At 37.7% G+C, this 20,709-nt stretch overlaps 1 protein-coding gene across 1 annotated transcript in view; it reads left to right on the top strand.

The window, feature by feature from the left end:
• The first annotated feature begins 253 nt into the window (after positions 1-253).
• LOC106171973 (glutamate receptor ionotropic, kainate 2) overlaps positions 254-20,709 on the top strand; it is a 60,881-nt gene continuing 40,425 nt past the window's right edge. Inside the window, exon 1 of the mRNA XM_013552510.3 lies at positions 254-1,832. Within this exon, the coding sequence (XP_013407964.3) occupies positions 1,730-1,832 (103 nt within the window). The 5' untranslated portion in view covers positions 254-1,729. The remainder of the gene's footprint in view (positions 1,833-20,709) is intronic.

The raw sequence follows: 20,709 nt of genomic DNA, 5'->3' as shown, positions 1-20,709 counted from the left end.
CAACGGATCGCAATTATATCTATTTCAAACTTTTCATTAAAATGATTAAACTGATTTATACATTATTGTAAGCCCCTTTTTATTTAATTATCTTGAGCAAAATGGATTGTCATTAGGATTATTTTCCTTTGCTTAAAAATGCAATCTGTGACAAGGGTAGTGATTTCATTAGTCAGAAAGACCATGACTGCCATTAAGGCACTCATACAGGTTATTCATATGTATGTATGCAAAACCGAATTAACATTTGATAGAAAATTTATGAATAATTCATAGGGTACTTAAAGATATATGTAACAGTCATATTGATACGCATCAACAGTCATCAATGAAAAATTTGCCATGTCAAAATATAGACCTCTTTAAAACTTTATGGAGACCGGTTGCCAGTTATTTACGTGGTCAACTGTCCTGGGAATTCAATTGTGAACCGGGAGATCGTGCATTTTAGATGTGCTCCGGTCTCGAGAGCCCATAATGAGCCGGGTAGTAGTTCTGGAAGGAGAAAGAAAATCGATCCGGGGTTATTTAGCTGAAAGATTGCGACTCGAAAAGTTCGCCCTAAACCCCAATCAATAGCCTAATTCATTAAGGTTTCACAGATTGGAATATAATTTGTGGAAATAACAACAATACGATCGCCTCTGGTGTACAAGGAAAACACAAACAGAGCGGAAGTCGACTTAAATACACTGACAATAATGGAAGGCTACACCGTGCACTTCCCGGAGTTACGAGGAAAAACGATAATCACTGAGCATACGTATATTTTTTGCTTGAAATGGGTGCTGGCAATTAAAGTTCTTTTTTAAGATGCAGTAATGCTGTACGCTTGATTTCGGGAATCGAATTTGAAATAATGTAGGCGTCGATTTTTTTCCAGGAACTTTTTCATCAGTTATCACTGGATGGGCTGGGATTAACAGACTGCGAGCGTCACTAAGCTTATTGTATATATGATATCGAGCTCGATCACCTGTATTCTATTGGTTAAACGATGTGCGGTGGGCACACAAGCACGTGCAAGTGATGTAAGAAATTTAGGGGGCGTTCCGTCTTATTTCACCTGGATCTTCGAAGTCTGACGTGTCTTCCTGCCTGGGTCTTTTTTGCCATATGATACTGCTCCCGGAACTTTGAATGTGAATGAGCTTTTTTCCAAAGGATAACAAACTACACGCTTTGGGAGAAAGTAGGTAGGGATTGAGAACTGAGTACTTGCCGAATCTACCTAAGGGTCCGATAAAATCAAAAGATCGAAGCGTGTTTTATACCTGTTCCACTCTTTCAGCCACCAGCTAAAAGATTTGCAGTTACATACAGGAAAACGAAATTTGATAATATTTCTTGCCTTTTCGAGATCACGCCGATGGATTTAGGAGTGCGCGAACATCGGACGCTGAACAGTTATTACTGTAATTAACGCCATATTTCAGAGCGTCGCTTTATCCGTAAGAACCCATAGGACAAGAAATAGATAGCAGATTGAACAACTTTGGATTTGAAAACACGTACACCGGGATGCATGATTTGTTTTGCTGTGCACTTCATTGGCGAACCGGCGGGTAAGGCTGGAGATGCACAGGTAGTCGGTTAAGTCGTAGAGTCCAAACGCGAGTCCGTGAAACAAGCGTGCGTCGCTAATGCCTCAGTGATACATCCTCGGACTTTTCACTGCTAGCCGAATTTGTTTTTCTTCAGGAATTATCACACACAAGGATACATCGTCATGCTTCCAACAGGAGAACGTATTGCCTCTTGGTATTCTGTATTTGGGATTATCTGTGTATTGTTTCAATGCTGTGGAGGACTTTCAGAGCTTATACGAATAGGTAAGTGGTTTTTGGTAGCTGTCGTTGTCACCTGGATTAAAGAGGTGTGATGTTAATTGATAATATGCTGTGTTTTTACGTTGGAATATGTATAGGGACGGTTTGTGTGTGTACATGAGGCATGGAAGCCGTAAGCGTGTGCGTGTTAACGAGAGGGACTTATTGAACGTTCGTATGTGTGTGCATTCGTTTAAGCGATGCATATAGCGACCCGCGTGTGTGAAGAACGTGGCATCGTGTGCGTGCGTATGTGTTTGTTTAGAGTGAGGACGCATGAACGAGCGTGTTTGTGGGTGGCATACTTGTGTATATATTTTATGTATATTTTATGTATATGTGGATATATGTGCTCGATAATGGGCATTTCCAGTCTACAAATATGTGGTGTCTGCTGGTGATATCTGGAGATGTACGATTGAAGACTTCAACAAAAAAATCAATATGAACAAATTTGAACACGTAAAATTTTTATTACAAGTCGAATTTAGTTGATGTACTTTTCAACAAAGTTATTGCTTTGCTTCTTGCAATCAATTTGATTGCTTCTCTTTGTCAGCCCAGCTTTTCACACTTTTTGTTTTGTTATGTGAACAAGTTGCGCTGACGAGAAAAAAAGATACATTAATTTGATATCATCAATATCGTTTGACGTCATACTATGCAATAAGTAAGTATACTGCGCGTATTTTACACCTTTTTGGATAGTTCGCTAGACAGAACTCCCGTGCTGTTTTTTTACAAGAGACAGGTAATTCTTGGGCAATATCTGGTCATATCCCTCCTGCATTATAGTTTCATTACTCAAACAGCCTTTGGTTAATTCCACTTTTAGAATAAATGTATTAATTGGTTTTGGGAACTGGGAAATTCTCAACGGAGTCCTTTGCTCGCAAAACCTGAGGTTGGACCTATGGCAAACTGTTAACATTATCTAGGAAATGTTCCGTTTGAATGCAATTTGGCAAAGTAAAGAAGACCCCCAGAAGACAACATAACTACTTCTCGCTTTGGATGGAGTGTGTGCCAAATTTTCCCCAGTTGAGGAAAAAAGGTGACGCAAAATGTGCAAATCATTGGGAGAGAGCCTAGAGATCGGGGTAAATTGGAGGCCTTCGTTGATTGTGTCTGTTTTTTTTTTTTTACTTTTGGTGCATAGAAAGAATGATGGTTTGAAGTGACTGTAGTTTTGAGGCCCAATTATGGGGTGTAAATGCTTTCTCTCTCTCGCCCAACATGTTTCTTGAACTTTTCCTTTCCTTTATTCAACAAATGGCTTGTGCAGAATTCACGTTTTTGATGAAACTTTCCAAGTTGCAGTGCTGAACAAAAAATATATTGTGGCAGCTTTTAAACCGTAGGAAAGACTTCTCGGTCATAAACTATTATTATATTGGCATCTCTCTCTTTCTCTCTCTCTCTCTCATCTAAAGATTTTTAAGGCCTTACATATTAGAACCCATACACTGCAGTAAAGCAAGACGGGAAAAGTGGGTTGAAATATTTTCGACAGAAAAAGCGTAGTAAAAGCATCAGGTGTAAGAATAATCGTACGTTGGATCAAGACTTCCTCAGGAAACTTGTCCTTAAAACTAGTTATATTGATATTTCGACTATTGACAGTAAATACATATTTGTACCCCATCATCAGCCATCAACACTTTTTATCTAAAAGCCTATCTCTAAATAGTTTACAGCGGTAAATGGCTTTCACATTTACTGACACTCGATTACGTTCCATTACGATTAACGGATCCCATTTCGCCACTTGATATTAGATATATAATGTGTAATGACCGCGCCTTAGTAAAATGTGCAATAAAATAATAAAACATCTGACAAAATAACATCAGAATATCAGATACATGCAAGCACGCACACACGCGCGCGCGCGTGCCTTCACGGCTGTTACTCTTAATATTCTCCCCTTCTCTCTCTTTCTCTCTATCTTTCTCTCTGTTTAATTTGAACTGGGTCAATTTACTGTAAAATGGGGAAATAATGGAAAACGCATAATTAGATTAATGGAGTGCTGTTCCTTTGACTATCTGCTTAATTAGATATCGGATGTGTTGCTTACTCAGATATATACAAATGCTTTTGAACTCTGCCAAGCATGCATTTAGGGAAATTCTGGCAGTCCCGACCAGACGGAAGATGATACTAATAATTCTATTTCCAAGCCATCAACAAACAAATGAGAGCCCTTGGCCACTTGTAATATCACTGGCTGTATGGTTAAGCCAACATAGAATGGAAGGCTGGTTCCCTTCCCAGCTGCTCTGGAGTGCGTGACTTACTTCAAGGCCGACCCTGAAATGCCCCCACCCCCCCGCAAAGTATTTTTATGATATAGGACAAGGCCTTTTCAACTTCAGGGCCTGCAGTCAGGAATTTCAAAGATGGGAATTCTTTTTCTGAAAAAACTGGATCTCACCTTATTACCGTGGAACATACTTGTGATATAATGCTCTCAGAAAAGCGATATTTATTTTTATTGTACCGGGATCTTTCTCCCCCCCCCCTGCCTACGGGCCTGGCATCAGTGTACTATAACCGCTGGAGAACCGATGAATCAATTCTTTGTTTCCAGGTTGACTATACGACGGTAAAAGTCGAGATGTTTAAAACTGCGTTATTTGAACGGCGTTGCTCAAAATTGTAAATCTTTAGTATTTCAATTCAGGCAGTCCCTCTCCCTGGCCATGGGATACTTTCTTAGCTTCTTCCACGTCCAGAATTTTTTTTATGCTGATATCATTGTCAGCTTGAGTTGTGAAAGAGTTCAATATCATCTACACCTATAGAACTAATGTAAGCAATTGTTTTAAATTAATGGCATCTTGATCATATTGGCAAGAATGAAAATGCAGCTATCAGTGCACGGATCTTCGTCTGTGGATTTAGTTAAAAGTGGAAGCACAACCCGTACTTTGAGTGATTTAAATATTGCCAACTCTTAACATTACAGCTTATCGTCCGTTGACTGTGGTATTTTGTGAAAGGTTGCGTCATCCACTCTAAAACATCATAGGATTCAAACCTACGGCGCCCCAGTTGCTTTGATATACAGCTTCAAAATATCATGTTATGGTAAATCTTATTTTCAAGATAAGCTATTGACGAATTGTGGGTGTCAGGGTTTCAAGACGAAAATTCAGATGTGCTTGATAAACATTGCTGATGTCTAAAGAGAATCACCAATACACTCATACAATACGAGTGCAGCTGTTTGGCTGGTTTTGTATCAGGGCGTTTATTTCAGCACAATTCAATTTAGCAAAAAAAAAAAAAAAAAGTGGACACCACTCAACGGGGGTTTATTTTTGAATGGCATTCGATGCCAGTCCTTATCCTTCAGGGGTATATGTTGTCGATTTTCAATTGAGGCGCCGAAATTCACACTTTTGCACATATAATATAGACAGAGAAATTCTTATCTCAGAAGAGTTTTTAGTCACTCCTTAGTTATGATATTTTCTCCAATCAACAGCTAATAATAGGATCAGAGTTATTGTTTTCCAATTTATTTGTTGATTAAAAGAAGTAAAGTGGTAATTGATTTCTCATCTATTTTTTCTGATTGATGCAAGAATTAAATCTCCAGAGAGCATTCTCTTATTCAAAAATCATTATTTAAGGTGGCTAATATTTTAACGGTAATTGAAACACTTTTTAGTAAAACTCATTTATCAAATAGGAACGTAGCCATATTAATCTCTATGTGGTTTGTAGGCGGTGACGTCATTTCTCTGAAGATTTATGTTGTATTTTGGAAATGGAATAAATACGCGTCGATATCAAATATAATTACGGCGTTATTATGCAACAGTTCACTGACCTCAGCCTGTAAGTCAGACCATTATCACGCAATTTCATTACATTCTCTGCAACTTGTTTTATATGTTCATTCCTTTTTGTTAATTATGAAGACGTAGTCTAGTCCTTTCTTAATGAGAAATGCCGCCTTCTAGGGTCTGAAAATTAGGAAAAAAAAATGTAATTTATAGTCATTTGTGATCATTTTCTTTGAATTTTGATCACTTCAGGGGTTATCGATAGAAGCCGGGGTTATCAACCTGATATTGACGTCACTGGGGCAAGAGTAAATCACGACCCATTGTTATGTGTATCACAGCAGAGCCTGCTAAACAACACTTAGTTCATTTCAGGCCACAGAAAACAATGTTTAAGAACTCTTAAAGGCTACAGCTGTCGTCTGAGTATAATCTTCGCAAACAGATACCACTTTGAAGGTCTCTCCTGACTTAAAGACTGAATATTTTGCATGTTCAGACGTAATTACTGTCAGTGTGTCTTTTGCATCCCGCCGTGATAACATTGACTAATAATACAGCGGTCTTTCTGGGAAATTAATCACTCTCTTACTCTATCCATATCCGTTATTGTGGGCATGCCGTCTTCTTCTTTACGTTATCTCAAGTCCATTGTTTAGAAAGCGGAAAGATAGAAAAACCGTGCTGGCAACTTCAATTTTATTGTCAACAAAAGGCGACTATGAATTGGTATATCCTCAGAAATGTAAGTTTACTAAGAAAACATTAAGTTATGACAGTAATGACATGACATAGGCCATGGTTTGAAAAAAGCAAAACGAACAAATTACACGGAAAATTAGCTCTTTCTTCCGTAATATCCTATCCATCTCTATTATATAAAATGTATAATCCTTACTTTCTTCAAAACTGTTTTCAGAAACCGAAAAGAAAAAAAAAAACGTGCAAGAAAGCCTTTATAATCCATACGAATAAAATTTACGACAAAAAAGGGCTGCAAATAGCTTTATCAGTCAGGTTTCTCGTGAACTTAATAACAAATGAAAACAAACCTCCAAAGGCAACTTGCCGAGAAGGTCACGGTTTCATGAATGTCCACCCCCTTAAAATGTTTTCCATGATTTGATCTTCTGAATGAATTAAAGCGGACGCGATGGGCGTCTAATTGAGTCTATGTGCTGTTTGTATACATTGCTTTTATGTTTTGCAACATACTGCGCACTTTTTGTCTATATACTGTAATGTTCATTAATGCCGCTATGCTTCATGCGTTTTCATGGGCTATTATAAGTGTAAGTTCATGGTACTGTATACTGTGGAATGGGACAGAAATTAACCGGCTGAGATAAGACTCAGTATGTTTGCTTCGTTAATTACCCCAAGTTGTATTGGATATGATGTGATTGAATTACGTCAGTTCATCGTACTTTGTGCGACTAGTATAAAATCTTATTTCGTGCTTTACCCAGATAATCGAAATTCGGGAAATTGACTCATGGTAATGCAGCCAAATTGGATTTTGGCTTTTAAAGCCAGAAATGGTGTTTTGATCTGTTTGAAACCGAGCCTTGAAACAGTTGGACTTGTGCGCCACACATTATTTCATTGTTTTTGCCAGACCAAAAGCCGCAGTAAACAGTGGGGTTCACTTGTTGTCAAATACTATTGTTTCTTACGAACACATGGTAGATTATATAATGGCTCACGGAGAAAACTTATGAAGATCTTCTCAGGTTTAAAATGTTTCTTTTTCTGTTTTTTATTATTCGTGGGTTGTGTACCCAGCGAGACTGTTCGTGTAGTTTTGTAAATCTATTTAGTGTCAAATTTTAGTACTAACCGGCTATTTCTTAATTAAAATTCTAACTGGATACTGCTGTATATATTACTTTGTGAATTTTGTTCTTTTGGGAATTCAGTTACATTGTATTCCAAGGATTTTTCTTTCCGAGAAGAATTACTATTTTGATATCAACGATAGTAATTTGATTGTTCAAAAAGGATGAAAATACTATTGAGCAAATACTATTGAAAATCCCGTGATCGTACTATTCAATGTCTCTTTACTAAAACTTCTTTCTTATCACATACTGTAAATTTGTTTGAAAAAAATCTAGTAATTGCTTATGTTGATTACAAAGAAATATACGTATAACATCGGGAAATTTAAAATCTACTGGGGTAACGAAAGAAAAAAGCCGTGTCTATCCAGCCGCTGTGCATTCACGTTGGTAGCAATTTACGCAGATGCAACATGATGTAAACGTTTTTCTCCGATGCCAAAATTGAAGCCGTATGTTTGGCACAGCGGCAGTGGAATTTTTTTCCACGATTCAGAAGAAAGCTTCAAATTAGTGTAGAAATAATGACTCTGGCATGCAGGTGCTGAAGGAAAACATGTACGATTTTGGGATTATGAGTTGTGCTGTTCCTGACCTGTAATAATTTTCTTTTCTTGTGAGAAAACAACCAAGCGCTCATGTGCAACGACCCATGTCATGAACACACAGCAAATGCTCATTTTTGAAAATGCATTCGATCAATAGGTTTCCTTAAAGAGACGGAGAATGTTTGTATGATATATATTTTTGAAAGGCTGTTTTCCTCTTGGATGATTTCGGGGTTACCAATGAAATATTTTCTTAGGGAAATATAACGAATTGTGCTTGCAGAGGACAAACTTGTAAAAAAATTATAACAGATATTTCCCACAAACATGTATACATGACTTATGGACTGGTGGGATTTTAGACCAAAAACGTAACGTTTTCAACAGTCTTTAGATATAAACTAAACATCAGCCCGAAACATAAGTACGGGTTATTGGACGTTGGAACCCTAACCAAAATTAACGAACTTGTGTGTGTTAACGAACTTGTGTGTGTGTGTGTGTGTGTGTGTGTGTGTGGATCTCTAGACGATCTTTAGTATAAAGACACCTTGGAGCTATAATAGCTATTGGATAATTGTACAGTAGTGATTTCTAACACGCAATATCGTTATTGTAATTACATGATTTTCCTTTGTCATATTATATAAAAACGATAAAAAGCCATTGGTTGCCTTAATGAAATATTGGTTTTAACTACTTCAAGCAATCGAAACAATACACACAGTGGAATTAACTGTATATTTTATGAGTCTGAACTGAAATAAGCTTCACACTTTCTTGGAAGTGTTGCATTTTGGAAAAAATAAGCAACTCGTTTCGAAAAAACAAAATCGAAAAACAATCTGCACAAACGCAGCAAGAAGCTGCCTTGGCACCGTGCGGTTATGTCGATTGGTTTCATTAGTGGAATCAAACATATCGCGTTCTCTTGTCAGTTGTCTTGTAATATGCTGAGTGTTTTCGGGTCACGAGAGCACTGGGACGACAGAATGTAATGACATTACTCTACAGCACAGTTGGAAACAGTTCATTTGTCGTTTCAATCAACGGTCAACTGGTTGTATCTATCTCCAGTCGCTCTCCCACGCTGTGTCTCGGTTATTTCGACCAAGCGTGCAGTCTACACGATCTGCTGTTGCAGCAATTGTTAAGGGCAGATACATTGTGTATTTAGTCATGTAACACTTTTTTTTATAGAATAACAGCGTTGTAACAAGCGAAACCCCATAAAGATATTTCATGTTTAAGCTATCAGCTATTGCAAGGTCAACAGTTTAACAATTTTTAAAAACTAAGAAAATTGGGAATTTGATCTCGATTAAAATGTTTATCTGTTACCGCCAATCAACCTGTGTAAACACTCTACAAGAGCCTCTTGGGACCATTTGTTTCAAAAGTGTTTTGGTGTGATTGTGTCAAGGATGACGGGTGTCGGTAGAAACAGGCCACAACACGGAATAAGAAGTGGCTCAAGTTGTGATTACAACAATACCTTGAAAGCTTGGAGATAATGTTATCACAGAATAGATTATCGATATTGAACTTGGCGTCCTTATCCAAGTCTAAAGATATGATATTTGAAAGATTTGTACCGATTCATCAAATTAGACATGACAACATTTGGTATCAATTTAATTATGTAGATGAGGAAATTATTGCTAATGATACGATCACATCTGTTGTGCTAAAAAACCACTGGCAACGAAACTGGCAGATTCTTGCTATGCCTCATCACTTTCCACGCAGAAACCTCGCTTCCGATTATACAGTGCAAAATTGAATTTCACGGTTGTAATCATAACGAGACCATTATGAGGACAAGTAACACCGCAGGTGTCTAATCTTTTTACTCCAAACTAGATGGGCTGGGATCAAAATCGTGTTTAATTTAAGACCACATCAGTGACTGAGGCAACGGTTTTTAATCCTTCCCCAACTTCATAGCATTAAGGATGCCCTACGCGACTTTTCTGTCCTCCGGGGAATAATTTGGTTACATGACTTCTGATAGTGAGTGACTTAATGCCGTTATCAATCACTTCTCTATAATGAAGGATAAATAAGGTATCATAGGCGGGAGGTTCTTACGTGTGCATCTGCCTTGGACCTTTTACAAATGTGTGATTAAGGCGTTACCCTCCTACGTCGCCATGCTGTGCTCTGGCAGTATATTTACATCCCAACTAACGTGTCGGTTTAGTTACGAAAACATCGCACAAATCACAACCCATTTCTGAATTCGTTTAAACGAGATTTGCGTTATTAATAAAAATCCAATAATCTCTTCAATCTCTGGAATTGTTTATCTGTATAATCAAAGATGGTTACCGTTAGGTTTCCCTACGGAGTGAAATGTTTTTATATGTTTGAAAAAGACCCGAGTTTCGATTTTTAAATGGCCAGTTGTTTGTAACCCAGACCGGGTGGTTATTACATAGAGATATGCTTTTATTTTTATTGCTACATCTTTTTATTTTGATTGATAGATCCCCATTGAGATTCTAATTCAAACAGAGTGTTGTTGGATGTAGATTTTGGATAATGCTTACTCAACTTTACGCCTTTATTTTTATTTCACTTTTCTTCACTTTGATTGATGGAGCATCCGTTGTTTCGTGCTATCAACAAAAAAGAAAAAAAAAACGAGAGACAGAGATATCATTGATACAGTATTTGTTCTTGGAAACACTTGTAGGAGTAATTAATGAATTACAAAATTATCACATATCAGAGTTTCTACTGACTATAACTGACAAAAAATATAGCAAATGTCGGTGTTCTTGGGAATCTTTTGAGACATTTCCTGTATATGTGCTCTCAGTGTAATTCCATTTTGGGGAAAAACAGTTGTTATATGAAACAAGCTAAATGATTCGACCCCATTACTTTGTACACGTTTACCAACTTGTAAAGATCTGATATACGTTAACCATCACTGAACATTTTAGTACCATTCTTATATTTCATACATTGATGGCTTCAGTTCACGTTTTAATCACGAATGGCTACTTGTGTATGTATTGTCAATATAGGCTGATAACTCGGTAACAGGACTATATCCTAGACAATAGCCTCGATGGTTGGATTGAGTTTTAGTCGAACCTGTGCTGTTCTTTTTTTTTCTATACAGTAACGTAAGTTTAAACAAATCATTGCTCCCGACTTTCAGAACTTGTTAAGTTTGAGTTTGGTATCACGAATACCAATCCCTTTCCTAGAACCAATTTAAAGATTGCAGCCACACTTGAGACCAATGGAAGCAATGTAAAATCTGTTTTTTGTTTTTTGTTTATTCCAATGGCTTTCAAGGAACTATCTCACAGTTTGTGCCCACACGTTGAGTCAATGGGTACGTTGATGACGCTTATTTTTTACTTATTTTGCGTACTTTTTTATTACTGTCAATGCAAACTAAGGCATTGCTGTACTTATTTGAACTTGGACAGCTTGAATAAATATCAAATTGGAAAGTAGTTTGAATATTTGTTCGCAAACCTTTGGCAGCATGCACAATATCAGTGTGTATCTTGAGGATTGATTCAGTTTTTTCAAAGATTCGCAAAAAATTGTATACACGCTACACTAACGTGTGCTGTTCCAGCTATTTCTGTACATCCTTAAAAGTCTATTCTTATGCGTTTGTCACAGGTACCCATATTCACTCTATGCTTTTAAAATGTTCAATGTGCATGTGGAAATACATTCAGTATATAATATCCGGAGTTAAACATATGGAAATGAGGGAATAAAATACCGGTTATATTTTTTATATGCAATTATAAGACCCTGTTATTTCTTCAGACACCCTTGATTTAGGTTTCAATCCAACATATATGTGGAGAATACCTCAGTGAAATTAATTTGTTGTGGTTTTGCAACACCCCGGTCTAGATTTAACCCAAAGCTATATCAACAAAATCAGTTTTATACAATACAAACACAGGGAATGCATGCAGACATTTCTTGTGGACATGAACTTTCGACCACAAAACAAAATTCCTGGCATGAAGATCGGCATGTTGGGTAGAGCATGCAATTAGTTTCGCCCAGTTTACACACACGGAGTTAACCAGAGCAGTGGTTTTCTGTACTAGAATGTGGATCACACTCCTACGAAACTGTGTAAACTTGGCATTGTTCTCCTACGAAGGTGAAGATAGCTGGGTCCTGGAATGAAAGAATTCATGTTCAGTCACAATCAATGTAATGCGAAATGACAGGCAACAAGGAAAATCTCATCAATGAAAATTTTGTTTGGGTAACCGAAGATTCATCAGTGAAAGCCAATTTTGACTGGCTGAGTGTTGCCTGACCTTCCCTGGGACCTTTTTTTCTAATGTATTTAAATCTTAGTTATCAGCTTACAGGTATCCCCGTTATCAGCTTCGTGTCTTATCAAGGTTATTACCATTTAAATGAAAAATCTACTAACAGGCGATTTTTGTTGGCCAGAAGTATATATATGTTTTAAAGATTTTTCAATCTGCCTCCTGCAATTTCAACATGGGGATCAGTACGTATTTAAGTAACTGATGCTTCATTTTTTTAAGCCCGGGGCTGTTGGTCCATCTAAAAGATTTCCCCATAGGACTTTTCAAAGTCAGCACGTCATAAAGTAAGTGATGTGTGCCTTCCTTTTGACCCGAAGATTTTTATGATCTGAGTAGACGACTGTGTGATGAAATATTTGATATGTCGTTTTATTTCCTAATAACTGAAGGGTTACTATGAGAAATGGCTTGAAGTAAAGAAGACGAAACCTAAAATTGTAACCCTTTCCAACATTAATCATAGTTTGATCAGAAAGCATTACGGATGGCCGACAGACCAATTTCTATCCGAGGGGAAATTTACTGACATTCAACAAACATGAACAAATGTACTATTAACTTGAGCTAATCTCCGGTCAAAAGGTCTTTATTTTACAACAAATCTTGATACGGTGGCCAATAACTTATAAAGCCAATTTGGAAAATGTTACTTTTTTGCACTGGAAGATTCCAATTTTTCCTATACCTAGGTCGATTCCAGAATTTCCCAAAGGGGAATTTCCCCGGGTAATGTTATCGTATATACGGTGTATAATATCATGTTCTTAACATATATGTTCAATCTGTCTGGATTCACAGGACGAAGCGCAGTTGGTTTAATTAATATATGGTCGAAAACTAATGTCACAATCTGTTTGAACTGCCTGCAATGCCCTGCCGCCGCCAGCTATTGGTGTGCTTACGCCATAGTTAAGGAACCCATTTGTTTATTGATGATCGTTATGAGATGAGTTTTGTACCCCGTGTTTTCCTCTTTGGCTAGTGTATGTTGTAGGCAATGCTTTTATCTGGCGAGATGACTGGATATAGCTGGAATCAGTCATGAGTTCTTGCGAAATAGTGAGACATTTCTATGAACCAAGAGTGACCAACATCTTGCATGATGGCCATGATGGCCAAGAACTGTTTTGTCAGTTTGTTTCTCTAGCTAGGACTTTTTGAATGAACAGCAGCGGTGTACTTTAATTGCATGTCTCTTATCGTACGTGCCAAGACTATTTACAAAGTTTCCCTCTACCTAAGAGAATTGGAATGTATTGGCAACATGAAACTGCAGACCATGAGGCAACACTGAAACTCTGAAACACTGGGTGCACAATCTGGTCTCGTTGCGCTCAATAATGGAAGGCATCGACCGATATAAGTTAACTATTCCATACTGACAACACATGGCATTAAGATAATAACCATAATTGACAGAAGCTACATAAAGTGATAAAGGATAGGGCACTCGAAATCCAGAACGGGCAATTAAGATGCATGATCGTTCAGGTGGTCGGGTATTAGTTCATCTGTATGCAGCAATTGTCATGTTTATTTTTATTGTTATTTATATTCATACATAAAGCACATTACAATGAAATGCAAGTGTAATGAATACGGCAACAGTCATGTCAATTACTTTGCTTTGGTATTGCATACCGAGCTGCTGAATTCAAGAGAAACGGTTTCTAATACGAAATTTCACTGAAAATTGCGATTTAGGCTTTGGTCAAGATGCATGGCCAATGATTGATAAACACTTTCAGTTTTGACTGTCTGAAAGGACTAAAATTCAGTTGACATTAAAGGACAATCGATCGAAGCCTGTTGTTTTATTATATGATTATTCATTAATGGCAAACAATGACAACAATTGCAAGCATTAATTATACGCAGAAGTCATTAAATGAGAAAAAATTAAATATAGATTCAAGCTTTTCTGAATGGGATAATACAATCAATGTATGGCCTAGGTGTCCTACCACAAAGTTCCGGGGCGCTTTCACTAAAGTGATATATCCTAAAAAATGTGTATGCTTTTGGACCAAGTTTGGGTCTTTTTCAGTCCCAAGATTTTATTTTGGGTCAAAGTAGAATGAAATTTTTGCCTAAAAATTCAGACCAGGCTCCAATTTCACACAAAAAAAACTTTAGTCAGTTCCCTGGCTTAGTTGACTAGGATTTCCATGAGAGTGCTGTAACACTGCTCTTGACAGGGTAAGATTTGACCATGTAACCTTGGTTATTAAGTTCTTAGCCGGGGAACCTGACTTTATTTTTATTTATTTATCTATTTTTGTGAAACTGGGGCCAGTTTCAGGGCTCTTTTGCAAAGCAGGACCTAGTTCAGTCCTTGCTTGAACAGTTGGCGCTTGTGGTGCATAACAACCTTCTAAACGATATGTATTAGAAAAGAACGCAGTGGCCAAAGCAATTTTAAAAGTTACGGTACGATAACGAATGACCTGTCCAGTGGGATGTGGAATCGAGATAAGAATCACTGTCCTCGTGTTAATAGAGTTTCAAGTGAAAAATGAGTACAGCCCACAGCAGTACCTTTGAGAGATTCGGGATATATTTCAGTGTCCTGTCCAGGCAAAGAATTGCATCTCGAGAGATAAAGTAACTGTCCTTTTTTTATTGAAAATATCACCAGTGGCTTTGGTACAAACGAAAAATGCTATTTTTTTTTCAAAAAAAGGGTCTTCTCATTTTTTTTTATTAGATGTATAGGGTATAACAAAGTAAATCCAATTACACTAGCTAAAAAGATCAATCTTTTGAAATGAATTGTTGTTATACAAACAGCTGCCGTTGTTAGATGAAGCTTCTCGTAATAGCTGTTTCGTGTCTTACTTATCAAAACATAGACACGGTTTTCGCATGCATTTCTGACATTGTAATTTTCGTGATTTGTCTCCATCTTCTTGCTTTTAGAATGTTCTTAAGGATCGATCGCCAATCTCATCGTGGTTCTACTGCTAGACAGCATGCACTATTGATAAGTATGTTACATGTAGTAAATGATAACATCCTTCTATCATAGGTCAGACAGTTGTTGTCCAAGCACGCATTTTCGTATTCATATGTTGAATATGAATATATGCAATTTGCATTATTGAAAATTTTTGTATCATTACTTCTGCAAAGGATACGATTGCTGAATATTAACATTTGGTTGATTGTTAGCCAACAGCGAAATCTCAAAAAAATAGTTTTGGTGGGATATTTTATAAAATTTTCCGGCTACGTGTAAGCCAGTAGGGGGTTAACTTAGAACCAGTCACATTTTGGTGGTCCATGGATTAATAGATTAATAATGAGAATCGAGGTGCCTAGGCGGAGGTCTGCGTTGCGTTCTCTAAGTGCCTTTCTAGTTGAACTGTGATATGGTTACGCTTTTGATGGCAACGAGACTCCTCGAGCCATTTATTGGGACTAGACTTACTTCACACTTAGTACATTTGTACTTAATCCCAACAGTGTGAGTGCACAGAGTGTGTTGAGTTTTTTCTCCCAACTTCTCTTTCATAAATAAATGATCGGGGTACTTTTCATGGATGAAAATCAGACACTTGCAATACCATACCGGTTCTTTGTAAGGCTACTGTTCGCGCTCCATTCTATACCTTTTATCCATGGCTTGGAGACCAGCATGAGAGAAATGATGAACGGTGTCTGTGTGAAAGGATTATCACATTAATTCCACAATATGATTAATGTTCCAACAACGTCCTGCTCGGGTTGCTGAGATAAATGAATCATTTTGAATTATGGCACTCAGCGTTGAGATCGCGTTGCGGAGGCAGTCATCAACGATATTTTCGGGTTATTCTTTTGTTAAAAATGGAAGCAGTTTCGATGGAAACATTTGTGCCTTCACTAATTTTACAATACAGTGTAAATCATTTGGCATTGGTCTATCTCCCATTTTACTCGTGTTAATGCTTTTGATCTTTATTTTACACAAAACTGTCACTTTGTTTTCTATTTCCACTGTTGTTTTATATTCTTGTAATAGCATTTGCAAATGACCCGAGTTTCCATTATGGTCGTGTTAACGGTGTCAGTGGTTATTTTACTCAAAACCTTTCTTTTTATAATTCTGAAAAACATTTGCAGGAGACCCAGTCTAACGTGACAGAGAGTCCCCAATGATATAGAGTCCGCTTCCCATTCATCTGCACAGGAGAGCCGATCGCCCTAGATATTGACCCACTTAGGCTGGGCTAGCACTAACCATTATACCTAAATGGAGGGCGGACTTTCTGTTACACGGATCCTCAGTTTTGTTACACCGGTATCTTCATCTGGATATGATACTTTTTTACAAACATCTTCATATGCTTACTAAAGTTTGTCTTTTCACATTGTTTTCATTCTGTTAGGCATCAATTAAAGTTTTATAGCGATGCCAATTCTGAACACTGTTGTGGACGTGTCATACGCGAACTTCTAATATAAACCCCATTCAGAATGGATGATCCGAGTACTTACTGATCTGCCGATTAAATATGGCTGAGAATAGTTCAAAAGGGGCGCCGCTGATTCCTGATGGTCTCCCTGCCTCCACACCCACCGTTGCTGCAGGGGCTTAGCAATTAACCCTCGGAGCAGAGATTTAATCTGTTTAAAGGCGCGTGTGGAGTCGGGGAGACCATCAGGAATCAGCGGCATCGCTTTTGAACTGTGGTCGGCCATATTTAGTCGGCGGATCAATAAGTACTCGGATCATCCATTCTAAATGGGGGCATACATTTAATCTGGGCCCTGTTCCACAAAATAACTTTGGTTTGAAAATTAGTCTAAACTTTCACACCAAAAATTTGTTCGACTTTAGTTTAAAGATAACATAAAGTAATCCACCTTCATGAAGAAAGTGTTAATCTTAGACATTGACCATGTATTTCCAGTTATAAAGTCGGGCAATATTACATTTGAAATTGGTCTAACAGTTATTTATCTTTGGTCAAACTTGGCTTAAGTTTTGATCGTAAAGTAGAGACGATTCGAGGCCAATTTATTTTGCGAAACAGGCCCTTGTGGTAATAATGGATTGGTTTTATGTAATGCATTAGTGTTTTTAACGGTAGCTTGGCTGCTTCTCAGCATTTCATGGGTTCATTTGGTCTAAAGGCTCTTTATTTGGAAGGTTTAAGTGGTTTGAAAGATCAATAAGCCAAAATCTTTTTTATATATTTTCAAGTTTATTGTACTCAATTCAAACAATGGAAGCGGGGTTTGAAGGCGATGCGGTTTAAACAAAACATATAATATATATTAAAACTTTCGGATAAATAAACCGTCAGAATATTCAAGCTTTGCACCAGTAGACCTTGGGACTGATGTGCCTTATGTGGTGAACCTCTTAACTTATGCACTCAACCATCGGAGGTTTTTTATGTCGTCGTGATGAATGTTACACCTAATTGCTTAGTATATATCTTTTCCCATTTGTCCATTAAACATAGATAAAGCTCTCATAGAACGGCCATTGCCGAGTTGGCTTGATTTATGTACAACGATATGTAAATGTACCACGCTTAAACAAATCTAAATGATTCGCCCTAGTTGCTGATCTTCGGTCACCTTTTTGATTTAAGCGCCATTTTTTATCAAAGATAAAAACTCTGAAATTTTAACCATTACCATTATTTTGGAAGAGATAAACGGTCACATGATATGCACAACCGAGAAGAAATATCGTGTTCCAAGGGAACCCCTAGAAAATCTAATTCCCATAGGTCATGAGAGTTGAGATTTGATAAATCATGTGGCACTGTAAAGCTCCCTATAAAAGACCATCCTACCGGTAGTCATTCTTATGCCATTTCCTTTGTACTTTAAAAAGGCAACGTTGTTTTATCCACGTTGAAATAATAGGGAATAACCAGTTGGTTGACTGTACCGAAGTTTGCAAACAACGCAACCCTTGAAAGCCAACTGTATGTGTAAATCAGTAGGTGCGGCTGGTTGCATCTTCCCCGTGGTTCCATCTCCCAGAATTCACTGTTTTCAACACCAAGAGATTTGAGTCGGTCGTGGTCCAGTTTCTCAAACGAAAGACCTAATTGATTAATTTGGTTGGTTGTTGGGTTGGTCGTGTCCCAGTTTCTCAAACAAAAGACCTTGGTTAATTTGACCCAGGGTGGCTTAATTTAGTCTTTTCTCCGGCTTATACACCATCCCCTACATGTAATGATGTCATCAATACCACTTGCTTTGTGCATTTGCTCCTAAAAGTGCTGACTTAATTGCCAAACCATTTTCCCTTACAATTTATTAATCGTAGCATCAAGGTTTAAAGTTACGTACATTAGTTTCATAGACGTAGGTCCGAGGTGCAACCCTCCTCCTTTATATCAACCACGTCAGTCAAAGATGAGAAGCTCTCGTATGCGGCGCGATCCTCAAACTCACAAAATGATTTCCGTCTTCCGAGGTGCTGCGGCCAGTATATGTCGTGTTTGATATCATATCAGCGATATTTTTTTTCCACCCGTGAAGGAAGATACAATTCCCCGTTTGCTGCAAGAAAGCTTCGAGCTTATATTTCTTCTTGTTCATCGCATGGCCGCAATTAACTACGCGACACATGACTTTTGAATTGTGCGCGCCCTGTAAGAACGCTTCACATTTGTTCACAGAGGATGAGGGACTCATACTTATTACACTATGGTTGATTGCGTACTGGCGTACTGGGCTACATTACAATCCTTCTAGTTTTTGACCCTTTTTATTCTGTTTAAACAGGCGGTCATTGTACCATGATACCATGTACTTGGTACAAAAAAGTCAATAAAACCTTTAACTGATTTTTTTCTTTTTCCCTCTTCTGTAAATTGGAGTGCAAAAACAAAAGGTGAGTGTGGACAGGCGCTGTGCACAAATAGCCGTAAGCACATAGCCTTTTTTCGAGCGCACTAGGGAAAATTGTTTACACACTAGGTAAAAATATCAAACACGACAGATAATGGCTACAGCGCCCAGAAAGACGAAAATCGTTTGTGAATCGCGCTGCACACGAGAGCTTCCTCCTAAAGACGAGTGCCTCGAATGCATTTTTCCGAATGGCGGGTTCAAGTGTTCCTGTCCACTTTAAACCAAATGCACGCATAAATAAGGAAATGAGGCACCATTGTTGTGCTTAATCTATTTATGTGTGTTTCTAAGATGTTGCATGTTCGCATATATATATATATATATTTGATATAATTGATCGCACGCGTTATGTACTGAAATATGAACTACAAGGTAGATTAGATAATATTATCATGATAAAATGATGATTTAACATGATGCGTATTTTATCACGCACCCAGCTACTGTATGTCACGCTAAAATGACAAGAATGACGAATTTGAAGATAGTACATAAATTGATCTTTTTTCTTGTGTATAGCACCACCTTCCAGCTGAAGGGGGCTCCCATTTGCTAGTTCACATGTAAGACGCACCATTCAGAAAAAAAAAGCGATCACCGAGTGCACTGCTTCCTTTTATTTGTCATACTGTGTAGAGCTTTTTACAGGAGAAGCATAAACGAGTTTTCTATGTACCTGACTGTCTTTCCAAACATTGCGTATCGAGGTTAAAGAGTCTTGTAATTGAGATAATAAATCAGACGTTTTTACTCTCGGGGAACGTAAACGACAGGGGTATTCACTATTGCATCGGTCTTCTTTTAATGATAAAATACTTCCTGTAGCGCTCGCAATAATGCAGCATAATGCTATTCTCCCCAACCGACCCATTCATTACCCTCCATCAAGACCAAAGAGAATTTTTTTACTAGATATTCACAGCTATACAGCTATTTCTCTTGCCATGGCTGTTAACTGTTCATTTCTGTCCTTTGGCAGCCGAGGATTTTTGCACAATTACTACGGCATCCATCATCACGAAGTTGGCCTCTGGTAGAAAGTACCCATTCATCAGGCTCGAGCCTTATTGAGGGTGCACGGCAAAGTAATAGCGTTCCGAATACTCATTAAATAGTAATGGAAAGGACTATGGTGATAGTGTATAAATGTTAACTCCTTCTCTTGAGGTCATTTTTTTTTAATGTGCTTTTCCCTGTACATTTATGCCAGGCTTCTTTTGCTGTCAGTACTCGTATTGGTATATGTCTGTACGGCTTATTTATTTATCTATTTATTTATTTATTTATCAGCATTTTTTCATTTCATCTGATCTTATTTGGTCTTATTATTTGTTTATTTTTGGAAAATTAAGTAGCTGAAATGTATCTCTAGGCCTGCAGTTATCTTATTTATTTTCTGCAGATAAAACCAGAGGTAAGAGATAAAGAGATAAATAGAGAAGAAAATAATAAGCCGTGATGATAGCTTTCATCCTAATTATCTAGTGACCCATTCC

The sequence above is a fragment of the Lingula anatina genome, chromosome 1, assembly GCF_051362555.1.
Source record: "Lingula anatina isolate TDL-2025a chromosome 1, LinAna3.0, whole genome shotgun sequence".
NCBI classification, from domain to species: Eukaryota; Metazoa; Brachiopoda; class Lingulata; order Lingulida; family Lingulidae; genus Lingula; species Lingula anatina.
This window is presented reverse-complemented; position numbering and strand designations above follow the sequence as displayed.